Raw genomic sequence first — 18944 nt, 5'->3', positions numbered from 1 at the left:
TAGGTCATTGTCATCCCCCTTGTTGTTGGCATGGCTAGTTTTTTCTAGGGTCTTATTTAGGTTGTATGCTGCCCCTATTTCTCCTGCTTCTTTTCAATTTTCATTCTTGGTCGTGTGTTGATTGAAAGAATATTTACTTCATAGCTTTGGGGGTTTAATTTTATGAGGGTTGAGGGTTAATTTTGGAGGAGGAGAAGCCATTCAGTTGGTTGATTTCACAGAGTTTGGGTACTAGATTATTGCTGGAGTGGTTACGTCAGTATGTCCTCACTATTATGCAACAGAGGATTTCTTTCCTCTCATCTATCTTCTTATTTCTTCTTAACTCAAGGTATCTAATAAAAAATGAAAAGAATTTGTGTGATGTGACGTTATACATCTTCAGTGACAATAGTAAATGGCAAAATCATTGAGTTAAATAATGGACATACATTCAAAATTCAAAGTGCCTTTTTCCTTTTTTTTTTTTTTGAAAATGTTTTTCTTCTCTCTCTCTCTCTCTACTATTGCTATCCATTCTAAATCTCTTTTTGTCTTATTTTGATAATTTCAGTCAATATCTTTTGCTAGTATAGTGATGAGTAGATAGTTAATACTTGAAAAAAAAAAAGATGAGTAGATAGTTAATGTGCGAAATGCAAAATAATAAGTAGTATAGTACTCAAATTTAGGAATTTTGTATATACCAAGCAAAAATTAATTCAATTGTAACCGTAAAGAAAAATATATTTAAGTAGGTGTACCCTTTATGTAAAGAATTTCTAACTCTGCCACTACCCCACTAGGTACACTTAATATCGACGAAGAACTTCATGCAATAGAAGTTCCCCAATGAGGTCATGCTTGTTCCACTCAATGAAGAGGTTATACCGAGAAGTATCCTTGCCAATTTGTTGAATGTGTTTCACTTGCTTTAATCAGGTAACTCAATACTCTAACGTTGAGACCACATTCACTTTTACTACTAAGATTTTCATCAAATACCTTCATCCTACATATGATGATTGAAACGCAGGTGGAAATCCGATGTCGAGACGCAGCCACATGTGATGATTGGATGAAAATCATAATAAAACGAAGACAAATTGGGAAAACCATTTGTCTTTGAAATTGGGGAAAGAGGTAAATAGAGGAAGAAAATAGGGGAGAGGGGAGGAAGAACAATGGCCTCCTGTCCCCTCAAAGTGAATACGGCTTCCTCTGATATGATTTAATCCGGATATTTTGAAGACTAAATAGCAAAGTTTTTTTTCTTCTTCCTTTTGATAGAGACTAATTAACAAACTTTTCACACTATTTTCTTGGCCTATACCCATCATGAATTTGTTACTATGTGCTGCAAAATTAATAATGTTATTATTTTTTTAGAGCACTTACAAAAAGATCTATACAATCACAAACTGAGAGTATATTTACCCATTATACAATATAGTATTACTAAAAAAAGGGTTGTTAATATAGAGAAAAATTGTATAAACCAATAAATGTTGTTTTTTGTTGTTGATTAATTACTTGGCTAGTGACTTAGTTTAAAGAAACTAGTTCAAATCCCCAAACCCAGATTATAAATTAAAAACAAAAACAAAAAAGCCAAGAAAACCATGTTTTTTTTCTTTTCTGAAAATTTAGTTTTCGCTTAGCAAACAAGCCTGGTGTCAGGATCTCTTGGCGGAATCTCCTAGAAGAGAGTCTCTCGAGCTGGACTTGTGCAGTCATTTCCTCGAACCAACACACTCGCCCCCCGTTTCTAGCTTTCTCAATTTAAAGTTTTCAATCTTTTCTCTGTTTACCAGGTAAAGAATTGTTTGGTTTTTCTTTTGTCAGATTCTTTTCATACTTTCCTTTTTACCTTGAAATCCCATTGTGGGTCTGCTTATATGGGACTGAATTCAACTCATTGAACTCATTCCTAGAGTGGGTTCGGTCTGCTTTTAGTTTTTTCATTTACTCTGAGGATTTAACATGAAATTGGCAGCGTTTAGATTTTTGGGTAGTTTTGTTTTGGTAAAATATCTTATGGGTAGCTTTTGATTCCATCTGGGTTTGCCTTTATTTTTTCAGATAAGCGTAGGGTCTGCGAAAGTTCATATTGCTATTAATTGAATTGTAGCTGTTCATATTGGTTTCAAGGGTAAGGTGGCACTGAGAAGCTGTTGATTGAAGGTTGGGGCTTTAGTCCAATCCAGTAAGTCTCTTCTTTGAAATGTGATCTCTAGCATATTGATATTTGGTGATGGTTTAGGATGAAGCAAATTTTCGCTTATCATGTGCTTTGATATGATTTATCTTACTGATTTTTGCCCTCTTATGCTACTGGATACATCTTTTAGAGAATATCATCTATTCTTGAGGATATTTATAGGTTAGGTTTAAAGAATTCTGTTTTTGTCTCGCTTATTCTGAAATCATTTGGGCCTTCCTTCCGTTCTGAAATTTAGTTAAATGTTTTGCCTCATGTTTTTAGGAATGTTGAATCTTTGTTATTTAGTCTGCTAGAATTCATATTGAATGCATTGTTGGTATGAGCTTACCATGTGTATGTTTTGCCGTTATCTATTAGTTATGAAAATTTCTTTTGCAAATGACTCTTAGTTATCAAAATCTTTGGGTAGGAAGACCAATACTGGATGCAGTCCTATTAAAGATGTGCTTTGATCCTTTTCTATGTTACTTGTGTTTTGATGTTCTGCAGAATTCAGTTTGTTAGTTCAATTGCGTTTTACACTAAAAAGATGATTTTATAGGAGAGAGGTGATAATTTAGAGCAACAGCAATAGTTCTGTATGGTTGGCCTTGCTTTCTTAATGTTGGCAAATCTACTATTATATAAATTATGAAGGGAGACTGTCATCAAAAGTACAATGTGGAGACTGCATATGGAAATTCTTTGTGGATTTTCATGTAGTGTATTACTTGTTGATATTGTTTGGTATGGTATTGATGCTTGTGGGTTTTGTTTGAGCAATGTGTGTGTGTGTGTGTGTTTTTCATGGTCCCGGTATAAGTGTGGGATTTTTCTGTCATTTTGTCTGCATCCTTCTAGTGCAATCTACTCCCTGTTTGTTCTATGACAAGACAACCATTGACAACCTAATGTATAGTTTAGTTTCTTCTATAAAGAAAAGAACTGCTTTATTGAAGTGAATCCACTAATTATCCGTTCTTAACTGCATAAGAGATTCCTAATTGAAATGAAGCCTTCAGTTAACAATGCACATGTGAGGCAATGCCTACTGGGCTGGGAATGAATGAATTTTTGTTTGTAAACAACATAGAGAAAGAAATGATTTTACCTAAACAAAATAGAGAAAGAAATGATTTTACCTGGGCGAATAGGAAGCCAGTGAGAGATTTGTTTTAAAACTTTTTATCTGACCAAGGGCAAAATGTTCTTATTTTTCATTGACTGTACACTAGTACTTCTTGTATTTTCATAATCTGCACATTCTGCAGAAGGCATGTGCTGGTGATTTCTTGAATAGACCTTCTTTTTGTATAATGAGACTGCAGTTTTGCCCTTCCTCCCTATTTCAGTAGCTGTGCCAGTGATGAGTTATTCACTGGCTGCACCCTTTGAAGACTTTTAGAGGGTGAGAAATGGTGTAAACATTCAAGAATTGATTTGGTTTAAGTCTGATGAGGAGGGACTTTACTGGGAAAGCGCTTGACAAACTTTTTTGGCTAAGGAACTTTTAAAATGTGGTTGATTCAGTTTTCTTTTTATCTGGTAGGTATTTTCTTGGATGGGATGTGATATTGACCTTGGGGTTCTATCTTCAGTTTGGATTTATTCTTAGGTCTTTGAATTTGGTCTTTCATAGATTAAGATTTATGGCCAATGCAATTGAATATGGTCTATATTGCAAAAATTTGAAATTGTAGCTGCTATTGCAAATGCGGATGTGTATACCAAGGTCGACAGCCAATTTTATTTTTTCAATCTTTCAGAGATTAACATAGTTGGGTAAAATACCTTTTTGGCCCCTGTGTTGTGGACGAAATTGTATTTTGGTCACCTTGTTTGACTCCATTACTTAATGGTGTCATTTCTATCCAATAACCGTTAAAAATAAATTCTTAAACCATTTAAAAATTAATAAAAATATTAGTTAATTCAAAAATTATAAATTTCAACTTAAAATATAAAATAAGCGTAAAGTTGAAAGATCTACGTGGCCCCACCCTTCCGATCTAACCCCACCCCAGCCCCACCTCCTCCCTGACCTTCCACTACCCCATCCCTCCTCCCCTATCCTCCACCACCGGTCTCCCAGCTCCTCTCTCTATCTCCTTGATTGATCAAATCTCACTCACCAGTTATCATGAGTCATGACACAAGGGAGATCACTTCACAAAGCAGCACTCCCCAACACCCAAAGGTTCCCAAAAAAAAGAAGGAATCTCATTATTAGAAAATTAATTATCTGTATCGTTAATGAGTTGATTCTCTGACTAAAGCGCGAAGTCTCCTACAGATCATATTGAGGCCACAGAGCATTCATGGGGCGAGAGCCTTGTTGGCATAGAGCCTCACCCATGGCTTCCCATTTCCACACCATTGCAGCAGGCTCACTGGATTCAGATGCGAATCTCAACAAAACCCGTGAAAATTGTTGTCCCCGAGGCCGTTCTGGTTCTAGCAGTGGTCCACCACTGCTATGTTTCCACAAAGAACAACAAACAACATTGGGGATGGGGTGGGGGGAGGCTGGGATGAGGTTGTAAGGCTGAGGGAAGGGGAGGCATGGTGGATGGTGGAAGGCTGACATACCAAAACTGATTTTGCTTTATTTTTAATTTATATGATCTATTATTCATTTTATTTTACTTTATATTTTAATTTTATTATCTATTATTAATGTGATTGGAGAGATATCTATAGTTTATGCTACTCAAATGAGACATATATGTTCCTTATTTTATTTGTTTACTTTTGACATTGTCTACTTCTAAATTCAAGAGTAGAAAAACTTTATTATTGGAATAGCTTATTAGTTTTGTCCTAGTACTTTGATGTGTTAGGCTAAAGTTAACCAACGCAGCGTAACTTTACGAGAAGAAGTCGACTTTAGCTAAGATTTGCTAAAAGAGCGTAGATGAAAATCAATCACGTGCTATACTATAATTGAGAAGTAGAAAAAATGTATTTGATGTTTTAAGCCTAAATCAGTGCATCAACTTAGAGTATTTTATGTGTGTTGATTGGTAAGCTGCACAAATCAGTAGAAATAGGAGCTGGGGTACAACATTACCTTAAAAGCTTTGCAAGCTCCGAAAGTGTATGTTGTCCACTTGGTTAATTTTCATTGAATGTAAACATGCAAGTGAGGGTTCATGGTGACTTCTCTATAATGTTAAGGGTGGGTTTCTCTGAGATTTATTTTCAACTTCTCATTCTTTTGCCATCTGATACTTTAGGACTGGAAAGAAGTTATACATCACCATGGTAGTGACACAGAGAAAACCTGTTTCTTCTATTATAACATATAAGATACTCCTTGGAGTTTAGAAATTAACACTATCTTGTATGGAAGAATGAAACTGAAAGGATTTGACTGTGCATAGTATCGGATTTCTTTGTAATTATGTCTGATTAGATTTCTTTAGTATCAGAAAGAATAACAGTTCATTAACACTCAATGGCCCAAAAATAAGATGTGTACGAAAAGGAAATCAAAGTAAAAGACGTCAAATTATCATGGAAAAGTTAAGGACCATTAAGCCAACTCATTATATAAGGTCATGAGTTTGAAAATACTGAGGCCCCTAAGTTGTAATTGGTTGCATCAATCATCTAAAACAGAGTATATGGGATTTTATACTTGGCTCTCATAGCCATCCTGTTGTTTTTCCTTGACTTTTAACATATTGCAGTGGATGATTGAATTTGCTGGGTTGCCTTGGCGTGGAATTCTACTTCTATGTGTGCTTATGTTGACGCACTGCTAGTGTATCTGTGATTCTCATGGAAGATAAACCACTGTCTTTCAGGTCTTTATAGTCTTCCTTAGTTGATGATATTGTGCTGCTAGTTCCTGTTTCAGCATGAACAACTCATTTGGTGATGATTATGTAAGCCTCCGGAACCTTGATGATTTTCTTATCTACTGAAATAAAAAAGGACCGACCTTTAAATATTTTATGCAGGATGAAGCAACTGTTGCAGGATTTGAAGTTTTAAGATCACCTGATGCAAGTTACAACAATGTATACCCTGGGAATGAAGACGAGGCACGGGATCCACCTCTTGCCCCTCCACATCTGCAACAGACCTTACTTAGTTATCCAGCAAGCGCGGACACTGCTGGAACTCTTCCGTTGCCACAGAATGTGACCCTTAATCATCTTTACATTGAGAACCGGGAGAGCCCACGATCTGTAGTTGCACTTGGGTTCACTCATCGCTTTCGTTCAAAATTCGTTACAGTTGTGCTTTACAAACCAGTTCAAAGAAGGGGGACTACCAGCACTTAGAACTTGAATATTAGGATACACCTAAATTAGGTTTGGTATATCTAGTCCTTGTTATGGTGCAAGGAGTGGAATAAACCCAAATTCAAAACTAGTAGTGAAGGATGCTTATTTCCTCACAGAAACTTATGAACTTAGGTTTGATTTGTTAAAGTTCCTCATTCTGCAGGGTAGATTTGCTGTACTGTGCAGTTGTACATTTAAACTTTTAAGTATTCTTTCAACTGGGATACAAAATGGGTTGGCGGGTTAGGTTATGGTCTCATATGAGAATGATTCATATGAAATGCGTGGAAGCATGTGCATGCATTTGTGAATATAAAATGCCTGCTTTATACAGATGAGGAAGCCCTGTCCTTGTATGACTTAGCATGCAAATATGCATCGAACATGCACTCAATTATTTTCCATAATTTGACCGAGAAGCTTATCTCTTGGGGAAGTTTTTTCTTTATTTCTTTCCATGGTGTACTTGTATCCCAAGCATATAATTTAATTGATTATTTTGTTCTCCAATTATTTAGGTAATCTTCTCCAGTCAGCTCGTACGGTCAGTACTTATCTTTCCTAAATGGGTGGGAATAAGAGGGACTATTATACTATATACACTATGAATGGGTTTGGATTATTAGGTATGAATGTTTGAGATGAATTTAGAAATGTACAAATTGGATGGTCATGCATGTGTGCTTTTGCAATATACTAAAATGAACACAAATGAATGTGCACTCGAGGTTAAGAATGCATTAGCTTCCCATGCCATATCCTCAAGATAATTGGCAAAAGCATACATTCACATATGTTTCATTGTTTCCTTATTTAACAAAAGCTTAAGTGGTTAAGAGCATTTACCATGTTCATGCATTTAAGGTTCTAGGTTTGATTCCCCATTCTCTCAATATATATATATATAGTCCCCTTCTATTGAGGGATCCCTCAAATAATTTTATTTGAGGGACGCCCTTTAGAGTATCCTATGCATTTTTTTTGAACGATCCAAATCATCAATTTTTTAAGTCTACATTCATAGATCATCCTTGCAAAACATTAGACAAATCAAAAACCATTTCGATATCTAATTGTGTCCTACAAAATCAATGAACACGGTACTTCATGAAAGTACTAAATTTTCAATAATTCAATTGTGTGGTCAAATGATATCATATTCAAGTGATTTTTTTGCAAAGATGATCTTTGAATGAGTATCTACAAAATACACGTTTTGGATTAGTGAAATACAATACGGAATAAGGGTGTCCCTCAAATAAGTTTATTAGAGAGATCCCTCAGTTGAAGCTCCATGTGTATACATATAATAAAAAAAGCTATATAAATATATCAACTCACATGATTTTAAAAGTTATCCAGAATGGAAACCAACACAGGCACCTGCTAGCATTCTTATCTATCCTTTGTCCTTGTAAGGATCTGACCAATACATACATGGACTTATCAGAGTTCTTATCAAAATACAAAAGGTCTTACAATTATGTCAGCAAACACACTTGTTTTTGTAGCTCTTAAACAAATCATAAAAGGCTCCCTCCAACCACAAATACCAAGTCATGTTGTCCAAATCTCCTCCAAAAACAATTCACAAAGAACTCTATGATCAAGTGAAAGGTTAAGTATCCAGTTTTATGTGTGTGTATATATATATATATATCACATATTATCAATCAACCATTACAACAAGCAAACGATTGATAATGAGAAAAGAAAAGGCTATAGTCTGTGATTATAAAAGAGGTACCATTTGACCTGTCACCTGAGAATGACATTTTAATAAGGGAGTTTCACTAAAATACCCAAAATGGGGGCTGAAATTATAAAAATACCCAACACCCAAAACACTTTATAAACATACCCAAAACTCATCATTACACACACTCAAAACCCATTTATAAACATACCCAAAACCCATTATTACACACATACCCAAAACCCATTTTGGGTATGTTTTTATGTTTAAATAGTGCTTGGGTATTTTTATAAATACATGTCTATGATTGAGTATTTTTATAAATATCTAAAAAAATATGGTTAATATATAATAACGAGTAGAGGCACAATGGCACCTTAATAAGATAACTATTATATGATAATAGTTATATATCATCCCTCCCATTGCCCCTTGATTGACTTTCAAATTGCACGACATATTTGCTTAAAATAATTGCGGTTTGGCTAGTTGATTGTCGTAGACTTGCGATGAATTATTGGTACAAACATCTGTGTGTCAATGTGATAATGGTTCAGATTAACGTCCGACACTATAATATATATGTATGTTAAACTATTTGATAAGATAAAATTATTCGATATACATACACGTAATGGTTTCGTATTGTCAAACTTTTTGTATGTTATATTGTGAGATTGTGAATTATGATGACATCTTTGAATGTTGCATTTAAAATAATAATAATAATAATAATTAAGAGTGTTCTTGATACTATTTGGATTGAAATAAGAGAAATGCTATAATAGAACTTGCTCAAAATAGAGTTTTTACGTGAACTTGCTGACACTTTGAGAATTAATGTTAAGTTTGGCTCACTTCAATAAACACGATCATCAAGTCCATGTGAGCAAGTCCCATTAGCATTTCTCTTTAGGTAAATATAAGTTTTTCTTGTTAGTTAGAGAAGACTTGCAGAGCTTATTTGTTTATCTTTTATGAGCTTCTAGTGGAGGGGCTTACTAATAAAAGAGTTATTTAAATGTGACGGTTTCCTAAACACTTTCAAAGAAACTCACAATGTTTTCAAATGTTATTTTATTACAAGTCGGCACATACAAAACAATATAAAACTACATATTTATTTACAACATTGTTGATCACATCATTAATGGTGGCCTTATATAGTTGGGTCTATATACTTTAGCTCAAACAATATAAATCTGTATGTCATTAATGGTAACCATTTCCATTTTACAATGGTCAAGGAACGTGCAATGTGTACAAATCCCAAGCCGAGTTAATCAGGGTTCATTGACCTAATTAATATTTAATTATCCTAACTATATGCGGCTACCAGTTAATTAACCTGCTGGTGGCCCATTAGGAAGGTTAATGTGATCCCTTGGGATATACGATGAGACTTTTCCTCTTCACATCAGATATGCGGCAAAATGCATAACCAAAATGTTGAGAATATTTATTGCCTCTTCATAACCCTTCACAAAATGTCAGCTCCAAGCCCTATATAAATGCCACACTCCCATCTACCTTCCCCACACAACCCCATAACTTCATTCAGTTTCAGTCTAAGTAGTTTCTAAACCCGATCAGTTTCTGAGTTTTGAAACTCGAGCTTCAAAATCCAAACTCCAAATCCCAAATTCAAAACCCCGAATAATGGCCGAAGTCGAAGGTGAACCCGGAAGCTCCATGCATGGAGTGACAGGCAGAGAGCAAACCTTTGCTTTCTCAGTAGCTTCCCCCATTGTTCCAACAGACCCAACAGCCAAATTTGATCTACCAGTTGATTCAGAGCACAAGGCCAAAGTTTTCAAACTCTTCTCTTTGGCCAACCCTCACATGAGAACCTTCCACTTGTCTTGGATCTCCTTCTTCACTTGCTTTGTCTCAACTTTTGCAGCAGCTCCACTTGTCCCTATAATCCGAGACAACCTCAACCTCACAAAGCAAGACATTGGAAATGCTGGGGTTGCCTCTGTCTCGGGCAGCATATTCTCAAGACTTGTAATGGGTGCGGTGTGTGATTTGCTAGGACCACGATATGGGTGTGCGTTTCTCATAATGCTCAGCGCACCCACTGTGTTTTGCATGTCATTTGTATCTGATGCTGGGGGCTACTTAGCAGTGAGATTCATGATTGGTTTTTCTCTTGCTACATTCGTGTCATGCCAGTATTGGATGAGCACCATGTTTAACAGTAAGATTATTGGGCTGGTTAATGGGACAGCTGCTGGGTGGGGAAACATGGGTGGTGGGGCCACCCAGCTCTTGATGCCATTGGTGTTTGATATAATTGGAAGAGTTGGAGCAACTCCTTTCACTGCTTGGAGAATTGCCTTTTTCATTCCTGGCTGGCTTCATATCATTATGGGAATAATGGTCTTGACCCTTGGCCAAGACTTGCCTGATGGGAATCTTGCTGCCCTGCAAAAGAAGGGTGATGTTGCCAAAGATCAATTCTCCAAGGTCAGTTTTCTTTAATTTGAAGGCCTTATCTTTGTTTATTTATTCATGACTTTCAAATATCCACGAATATTTATACAGATTAATAAGCTGATTGATGTTCCTCCCCTCCAATTTGAATATTGTTCAGGTGTTGTGGCATGCTATAACAAACTACAGGACATGGATCTTTGTCCTTCTCTATGGCTACTCCATGGGTGTTGAATTGTCCACTGATAATGTCATTGCTGAATACTTCTATGACAGGTTTGTCCTTCATTTTTTTCTTCTTTTAATTTTTGAAGAGTATAATGATTTTTACTATGCTTGTTGATCACATGTTTTACAACCGACCCACATACTGTATAGGGTCTCACCACAAGAATATAATGTTGTTAACAACATTGGTTAGCAAAATATTTCGTTTTAAATATTTAACATGTTATGTTGTCAAACTGTCAATCTGGACCACACATTTAAATAAGATCAGTTCAAAAGACTATAGATTGAGAATTTCCAATCCAACATATCTGTATGTTTGAACAACGAATTATTTTGAGAGAGTTGGCATTAATTTCAAATGTCCTTTAATCAAACAGGTTCAATCTCAAGCTTCACACAGCTGGAATCATTGCTGCAACATTTGGCATGGCCAACCTAGTGGCCCGTCCCTTTGGAGGATTTGCTTCTGATCGAGCAGCCAGGTACTTTGGCATGAGGGGCAGGCTATGGACTCTTTGGATCCTCCAAACACTAGGAGGAGTCTTCTGCATCTGGCTCGGCCGAGCAAACTCACTCCCCATTGCGGTATTCGCCATGATCCTCTTCTCTGTAGGAGCCCAAGCTGCATGCGGAGCCACCTTTGGCATCATCCCCTTCATCTCCCGGCGATCCCTCGGCATCATATCGGGCCTCACTGGAGCGGGTGGGAACTTCGGGTCCGGGCTGACCCAACTAGTGTTCTTCTCAAGCTCAGCATTCTCAACTGCGACAGGGTTGTCTCTAATGGGGGTAATGATCGTGTGCTGCACACTTCCAGTGACTTTGGTACACTTCCCTCAGTGGGGGAGCATGTTCCTTCCGCCTTCAAAAGATGTCGTGAAATCGACGGAAGAGTTTTACTATGGAGCTGAGTGGAATGAGGAAGAGAAGCAGAAGGGGCTGCACCAGCAGAGTTTGAGGTTTGCAGAGAATAGTAGGTCTGAGCGTGGTAGGCGTGTTGCCTCAGCTCCAACCCCACCCAACACCACACCTTCCCATGTTTAGTCAAACAAGGGATAAGGTCAACAAGCACCAAGGTGCATGTGGTGTGGAACAAACCGATAATCAAAGAGAAGTGATATTTTGTATCATCTGAATCGATCATATTTGTACTGTATTTCTGTTAGAAATACAAGAGATGATCAGTTGAGTTTTTATTTGTAATGAAAATAGAGTTGGCATATAACGCGTGCCTCTATGTATCTTATACACAAATGTTTTTACTTTCAAGGTTTAAACTTATGATAATTTTCAGTACGTAGTAGTTTTTTTTATTTTTATGTATATAATTTTGTTTTGTTACATTCATATAATTTTCGGGGAATCCACGTACTCGTCCCGTCCCCGTCGGAGGGATTCCTCTCAAACCCATCCTGAATACCCAATTTTTTTTTCCATAAAATAATACTTATTCTACATTATAACACTAATTTCACCTTAATCTCAAATCAATTTGACAAAACTAAATAAATATTAAATTATATATTTATTCATACATAGTTATATTATATGTATATTACTTAAAAATATATATATTACTTATTCGGCCGAGTTTGAGAATGGGAGTAGCAATACCATTCCCGGTCCATAACCAACCATGAATTTTTAAAATAGCTTTTTATAAATATGCCCATTCTAGCATGACATTTTATACAAAAACCATTAGATAGTCTATTTGGAGAGAAAAACCCTCAACTAGCCAGTTGTCATTTTCAAATTGGTTTTGAGAAAATTGTAACACATTAAAAATAAATTAGAAACTAACAAGTAGTTAGTTGAGGGTTTTTCTCTCCAAATAGGCTCTCTAAAGGTTTTTGTATATAATTTCAAGTTAGAATGGGCGTATTTATAAAAACCTTTTTAAAATTTGGGGATCCCTCCAATTTTTCCTCTAAATCTCCTCCTGTTAGAACCGGGACCCAACGAGGATTTTTGCCACCCCAGCATCCTCCACTCTTCTCTACTCTTTTTCAACCATCCTACTCAAAACTCACATCTAAGCCCAAATTGCTTATCTTAGAAAGAACTTGCATCAGCTCCCATGCCATATGTTTGAAGATAATTGGTAAAAATATACATTCATATATGTGTCATTGTTTTCATATTGAACAAATATATATATATATATATATATATATATATATATATATATATATATATATATATATATATATATATATATATCATAGAGCTTCAGTTGAGGGATTGTAGCGCCCACTATGCATTGTATTTCAGTGATCCAAATTGTCTTGTTTTTAGATATTCTCAAAGATCATCTCTACAAAATATCACTTGAATCCGAAACTATTTGACCACTCAACTAGATTGTTGCTATTATAGTCTTTTCTTGAAGCACCGTGTTTGTCTATTTTGTTGGCCCCAATTAGATTCCTTAATGATTTTCAATTTTCCTGATTTTATGCAAGGATGATCTATGATTGAAGACTTGAAAAATAGAAGGTTTGGATGATTGAAAAAAAATTCGTAGAGGACCTTAAAGGGTATCCCTCAAATAAAATTATCTAGAATGGAAGTGACTATATATATATATATATTGTATTTGTGATTTTAATGTATATCTAGAATGGAGACCAACAGGTATCTGCCAGCATTCATACTCATCTTTTTTCTTGTAAGGATATTTGACAAATACGTACTTGGACTTATCATAGAGTTCTTATCAAGCCAACAGGGTCTATTCCAATAAAAAAAGGCCTTAACTTGCATACAAGAGCTCTCAAGTTCGAATCCCCACGACATCATAGTTGTGTGTGTGTGAGAAATTCCCCTTCTCTCTAATTTAGACAATCACTTGTACTAAAAAAAAAAAAACAAAAAAAAAGAGTTCTTATCAAAATACAAAAGGTCTTATAATTATGTCAGCAAACACACTTCTCTTTGTAGCTCTTAAACAAATAATAAGAGGCCTCAACTACAGCTCCATCCAATGCATTCCCGACTAATTATAAACACAAATACCAAGTCATGTTGTCAAAAGCCCCTCGAAAACAATACACAAAGAACTCTATCAGCAAGTGAAAGGTTAAGTATTGGGTTATACATATATCATATATCATCCATCAACCATTACAACAAGCAAACGATTGATAATGAGAAAAGGAAAGGTACCATTTGTCCACATAATTACATTTTAATAATAGTGACTATAACTAGGGCACAATGGCACCTTAATAAGATATATTTCTTCTTAAAATATCTGCAGTTTGGCCAGTTGATTGTGGTAGGCTTACGATACATTATTAGTACAAACATGTCTTCCGTACGTTAATGTGATAATGGTCCAAATTAACAGAATATATATAAGATTATATTATTTGATATATAAATGTAATGCTCTCGTATTGTCATATGGATAATGCTTTCCTCCTTACTCGTAAGAAGGAACTCCTCCTTACTTATTAATATGGTTCAATCATGAACTAACGTGTTTGTCTTTATTTTTTATATATATAAAAATTCTCAAAGGGGCATTTATTTTTCACTTTAATTATTCTTAAACAGCTAAATGATTGCTCTATTAAACAGCTAATGATGCCTATTAACCATCGATCCTTCGAGACATCGTTGACACTGAAGTCAGGTTGAATACGACATATAAATTTTGGCTCTTAGAGTAAAAGTAAACACATTAAAAATAGGGGTGGGTGGAGTGAAGTGCTAGATGAGACAAATAAACTAGTTCTTACTTGTAAGGGGTTCTTAATTAATTGTAGGCTTTCACTTCAACAATTTTTTGAGCCGATATTTAAATGTTTGAAAGTGCATTTGGCAGAGCCAAAAATGTTGCAAACTAAAAACGTTGTTGATATTATTGGAATGAAAAAAGAGAGAAATACTAATTAACGAGACGTTTAAAATAGAGTCTCTGTATAAACTTGTTGTCTTGTAACCTCATGATTTTGGCTTAGAAGTTAATGTTAAGCTTGATCGATTTTATACAATAAACATGAGGTGATAGCAATGGCAGGGCCACTCCCAAGCCTGGACTGGCCCTGGCTCCCCCAAATTTTTTTTTATCTCTCCTCTATTATATTATATATATATAACATATAGAATTTGTAATAAACCACTTATAATTTAAGTTAAGGTTCCCTTTAAAACAAATTAGACATGACTAAATTAGAAATATTTAGCTCTAAACGTGTAATGATTGAATACTTAGGTATTTTATATACTTGTATTTTCTACTTCGGCCCCCCTAACTTTACAATTCTAGCTCCACCCCTAGGTGATAGTAAGTCCATGGAGAAACTTTCTATTAAGTAAGTCCCGTTAACACTCATCTCTAGAAATAAATAAAAGGTGTTTCTTTTAAAGTTAGAGAATCATTTTTTTGTAGACTTGCAGTGCTTCTCTACGTAACACTGTGTGTGTTCTTCATGAAGTCTTCTATTGATAAAAAGAGTTATTGAATGGAAGGGTTTGCTACAAAAACAGTTTCAAACAAAAACACTTGTTATTTTACTACAAAGTGTACAAAACAATATATATATATATAAGCTATATATTTATTTAAAACAATATAAATCTGTATGTCATATCATCTGTAAGACTCTAACCATTTTACAGTGGTCCATGGAACGTGCAATGTGTACAAATCCGGAGCCGAATTCATTAGGGTTCATTGACTTAATTAATATTTGATTATCCTAATTATATGCGGCTACCAGTTAATTAACCAGCTGGATGGCCCATTAGGGAAGGTTTAGGTGATCCCTTGGGATATACGATGAGACTTTTACTGTTCATATAAGATGCGGCAAAATGGATAACAAAAGTGTTGAGAATCTTTCTTGCCTCTTCATAACCCTTCACACAATGTCAACTCCAAGCCCTATATAAATGCCACACTCCCACCTACCTTCCCCACACAACACCATAACTTCATTCAGTTTCAGTCTAAGTAGTTTCTAAACCCGATCAGTTTCTGAGTTTTGAAACTCAAGATTCAAAATCCAAACTCCAAATCCCAAATTCAAAACCCCGGATAATGGCCGAAGTCGAAGGTGAACCCGGAAGCTCCATGCATGGAGTGACAGGCAGAGAGCAAACCTTTGCTTTCTCAGTAGCTTCCCCCATCGTCCCAACAGACCCAACAGCCAAATTTGATCTACCAGTTGATTCAGAGCACAAGGCCAAAGTTTTCAAACTCTTCTCTTTGGCCAACCCTCACATGAGAACCTTCCACTTGTCTTGGATCTCCTTCTTCACTTGCTTTGTCTCAACTTTTGCAGCAGCTCCACTTGTCCCTATAATCCGAGACAACCTCAACCTCACAAAGCAAGACATTGGAAATGCTGGGGTTGCCTCTGTCTCAGGCAGCATATTCTCAAGACTTGTAATGGGTGCGGTGTGTGATTTGCTAGGACCACGATATGGGTGTGCGTTTCTCATAATGCTCAGCGCACCCACTGTGTTTTGCATGTCATTTGTATCTGATGCTGGGGGCTACTTAGCAGTGAGATTCATGATTGGTTTTTCTCTTGCTACATTCGTGTCATGCCAGTATTGGATGAGCACCATGTTTAACAGTAAGATTATTGGGCTGGTTAATGGGACAGCTGCTGGGTGGGGAAACATGGGTGGTGGGGCCACCCAGCTCTTGATGCCATTGGTGTTTGATATAATTGGAAGAGTTGGAGCAACTCCTTTCACTGCTTGGAGAATTGCCTTTTTCATCCCTGGCTGGCTTCATATCATTATGGGAATAATGGTCTTGACCCTTGGCCAAGACTTGCCTGATGGGAATCTTGCTGCCCTGCAAAAGAAGGGTGATGTTGCCAAAGATCAATTCTCCAAGGTCAGTTTTCTTTAATTTTAAGGCCTTATCTTTGTTTATTTATTCATGACTTTCAAATATCCACGAATATTTATACAGAATAAGCTGATTGATGTTCCTCCCCTCCAATTTGAATATTGTTCAGGTGTTGTGGCATGCTATAACAAACTACAGGACATGGATCTTCGTCCTTCTCTATGGCTACTCCATGGGTGTTGAATTGTCCACTGATAATGTCATTGCTGAATACTTCTATGACAGGTATGTCCTTCATTTTTTTCTTCTTTTAATGTTTAAAGAGTATAATGATTTTTACCACATGTTTGTTGATCGCATGTTTTACAAGCGACCCACATCCTATATCGAGTCTCACCACAAGAATATAATGCTGTTAACAACATTGGTTAGTAAAATATTTCGTTTTAAATATCTGACATGTTATGTTGTCAAACTGTCAATTTGGACCACACATTTAAATAAGATGGGTTTAAAAGACTAGATTGAGAATTTCTAATCCAACATATCTGTATGTTTGAACAACGAATTATTGTGAGAGATAGTTGGCATTAATTTCAAATGTCCTTTAATCAAACAGGTTCAATCTCAAGCTTCACACAGCTGGAATCATTGCTGCAACATTTGGCATGGCCAACCTAGTGGCCCGTCCCTTTGGAGGATTTGCTTCTGATAGAGCAGCCAGGTACTTTGGCATGAGGGGCAGGCTATGGACTCTTTGGATCCTCCAAACACTAGGAGGAGTCTTCTGCATCTGGCTCGGCCGAGCAAACTCACTCCCCATTGCGGTATTTGCCATGATCCTCTTCTCTGTAGGAGCCCAAGCTGCATGCGGAGCCACCTTTGGCATCATCCCCTTCATCTCCCGGCGATCCCTCGGCATCATATCGGGCCTCACTGGAGCGGGTGGGAACTTCGGGTCCGGGCTGACCCAACTAGTGTTCTTCTCAAGCTCAGCATTCTCAACTGCGACAGGGTTGTCTCTGATGGGGGTAATGATCGTGTGCTGCACACTTCCAGTGACTTTGGTACACTTCCCTCAGTGGGGTAGCATGTTCCTTCCGCCTTCAAAAGATGTCGTGAAATCGACGGAAGAGTTTTACTATGGAGCTGAGTGGAATGAGGAGGAGAAGCAGAAGGGGCTGCACCAGCAGAGTTTGAGGTTTGCAGAGAATAGTAGGTCTGAGCGTGGTAGGCGTGTTGCCTCAGCTCCAACCCCACCCAACACCACACCTTCCCATGTTTAGTCAAACAAGGGAAAAGGGTCAACATGCACCAAGGTGCATGTGGTGTGGAACAAACCAATAATCAAAGCGAAGTGATATTTTGTATCATCTGAATCGATCATATTTGTACTGTATTTCTGTTAGAAATACAAGAGATGATCAGTTGAGTTGATACAAGAAGTTTTATTAGTAATGAAAATAGAGTTGGCATAAAGCGCGTGCCTCTATGTATCTTGTACACAAATGTTTTTATTTTCAAGGTTTAAACTTATGATAATTTTCAGTAGTAGTTTTTTTTAAATAATTTTGTTTTGTTACATTCATATAATAGATTTGTTTTTGTGTTTTCCCTATAAAAAAACACTTATGTTGGAACTTTCTTATAAACAAATGAAGGGGCAAGTTGAATAATGGATATTGTCTAGTTAGGATATAGCATATATGTTACAAATCTGAATTATGAATAAAAACATTGTTATATATTCTCATGTTTTAACTGAGCAGTGAAAAGCGATGCTCGAGTAATTGACCTCAATGCAAGACGATCCTCCAAAGGACAAATAAAGTTGTGAGTGTAATTGTCACATTATTACGTACGTGGTGTTATTAATTCACATGATGTAGTGAATGGCAATATTACTCTAGCTTAGTATTTAATAAATGCATAATGACAGTAGAACCGTCACACCCAAACATCAAGACAAGCCATTTGCTCCCGCCCAAGGATTCTGGAATCTTGTTGTCAATTAAAATAGATACTCTAGAGAATTATTTATGCAAATGTCAACGGGTGTTTGTGGCATCCACGCGAACTTATCCATAAATGGCATTACAGGTTGGATGGAATTTGGAAATCTGATTTAATAATAGGGAGATCCTCAATTATTAGCTGGGTAGAAGTTGACTTGTTTATGTTTAAGAAACACAAAAGGAATGAACATTCGTATTATCGTATATGGCTTATCGGGTTTCATAGCAGATAATATGTACATTATCTAAGAACAAAATCTGTATTCGGGGTAAC

General features: G+C 36.4%; 3 protein-coding genes across 4 annotated transcripts; all 3 read left to right on the top strand.

The window, feature by feature from the left end:
• The first annotated feature begins 1435 nt into the window (after positions 1–1435).
• Positions 1436–6987, top strand: LOC110755394 (5'-AMP-activated protein kinase beta-2 subunit protein). 2 transcript variants are annotated; one of them, XM_021956586.2, is made up of 4 exons: positions 1436–1793; positions 2062–2185; positions 5992–6072; positions 6148–6987. In XM_021956586.2, the coding sequence occupies exons 3-4, from the start codon at positions 6046–6048 to the stop codon at positions 6472–6474; spliced, it is 354 nt and encodes a 117-aa protein (XP_021812278.1). In that variant the 5' UTR covers positions 1436–1793; positions 2062–2185; positions 5992–6045; the 3' UTR covers positions 6475–6987. The 2 variants fall into 2 exon arrangements, with proteins under 2 accessions (XP_021812278.1, XP_088111768.1); XM_088255642.1 differs by lacking the exons at positions 1436–1793; positions 2062–2185 and having other exon boundaries at positions 5973–6072.
• Positions 6988–9739: 2752 nt separating this feature from the next.
• On the top strand, positions 9740–12106 carry LOC110755414 (high-affinity nitrate transporter 2.1-like). Its single transcript, XM_021956609.2, has 3 exons — positions 9740–10642; positions 10770–10885; positions 11218–12106. The coding sequence occupies exons 1-3, from the start codon at positions 9833–9835 to the stop codon at positions 11882–11884; spliced, it is 1593 nt and encodes a 530-aa protein (XP_021812301.1). The 5' UTR covers positions 9740–9832; the 3' UTR covers positions 11885–12106.
• A 3678-nt stretch (positions 12107–15784) lies between these two features.
• Positions 15785–18310, top strand: LOC110755413 (high-affinity nitrate transporter 2.1-like). Its single transcript, XM_021956608.2, has 3 exons — positions 15785–16700; positions 16825–16940; positions 17275–18310. Exons 1-3 carry the CDS (start codon positions 15891–15893, stop codon positions 17939–17941), a joined length of 1593 nt encoding a protein of 530 aa, XP_021812300.2. The 5' UTR covers positions 15785–15890; the 3' UTR covers positions 17942–18310.
• Positions 18311–18944: the final 634 nt, after the last annotated feature.

This window comes from Prunus avium, chromosome 6 (assembly GCF_965620075.1).
Source record: "Prunus avium chromosome 6, drPruAviu1.hap1.1, whole genome shotgun sequence".
NCBI classification, from domain to species: domain Eukaryota; kingdom Viridiplantae; phylum Streptophyta; class Magnoliopsida; order Rosales; family Rosaceae; genus Prunus; species Prunus avium.
The sequence above is the reverse complement of the archived record's forward strand: the minus strand, read 5'-3'. Positions and strand labels throughout refer to the sequence as shown.

Coding starts and splice junctions, on each gene's coding strand:
- LOC110755394 (XM_021956586.2), top strand. CDS start 6,046: ATGAACAACTCATTTGGTGATGATTAT. Junction 6,073..6,147: donor ACTCATTTGGTGATGATTAT/GTAAGCCTCCGG, acceptor TATTTTATGCAG/GATGAAGCAACTGTTGCAGG.
- LOC110755413 (XM_021956608.2), top strand. CDS start 15,891: ATGGCCGAAGTCGAAGGTGAACCCGGAAGCTCCATGCATGGAGTGACA. Junction 16,701..16,824: donor CCAAAGATCAATTCTCCAAG/GTCAGTTTTCTT, acceptor AATATTGTTCAG/GTGTTGTGGCATGCTATAAC. Junction 16,941..17,274: donor GCTGAATACTTCTATGACAG/GTATGTCCTTCA, acceptor TTAATCAAACAG/GTTCAATCTCAAGCTTCACA.
- LOC110755414 (XM_021956609.2), top strand. CDS start 9,833: ATGGCCGAAGTCGAAGGTGAACCCGGAAGCTCCATGCATGGAGTGACA. Junction 10,643..10,769: donor CCAAAGATCAATTCTCCAAG/GTCAGTTTTCTT, acceptor AATATTGTTCAG/GTGTTGTGGCATGCTATAAC. Junction 10,886..11,217: donor GCTGAATACTTCTATGACAG/GTTTGTCCTTCA, acceptor TTAATCAAACAG/GTTCAATCTCAAGCTTCACA.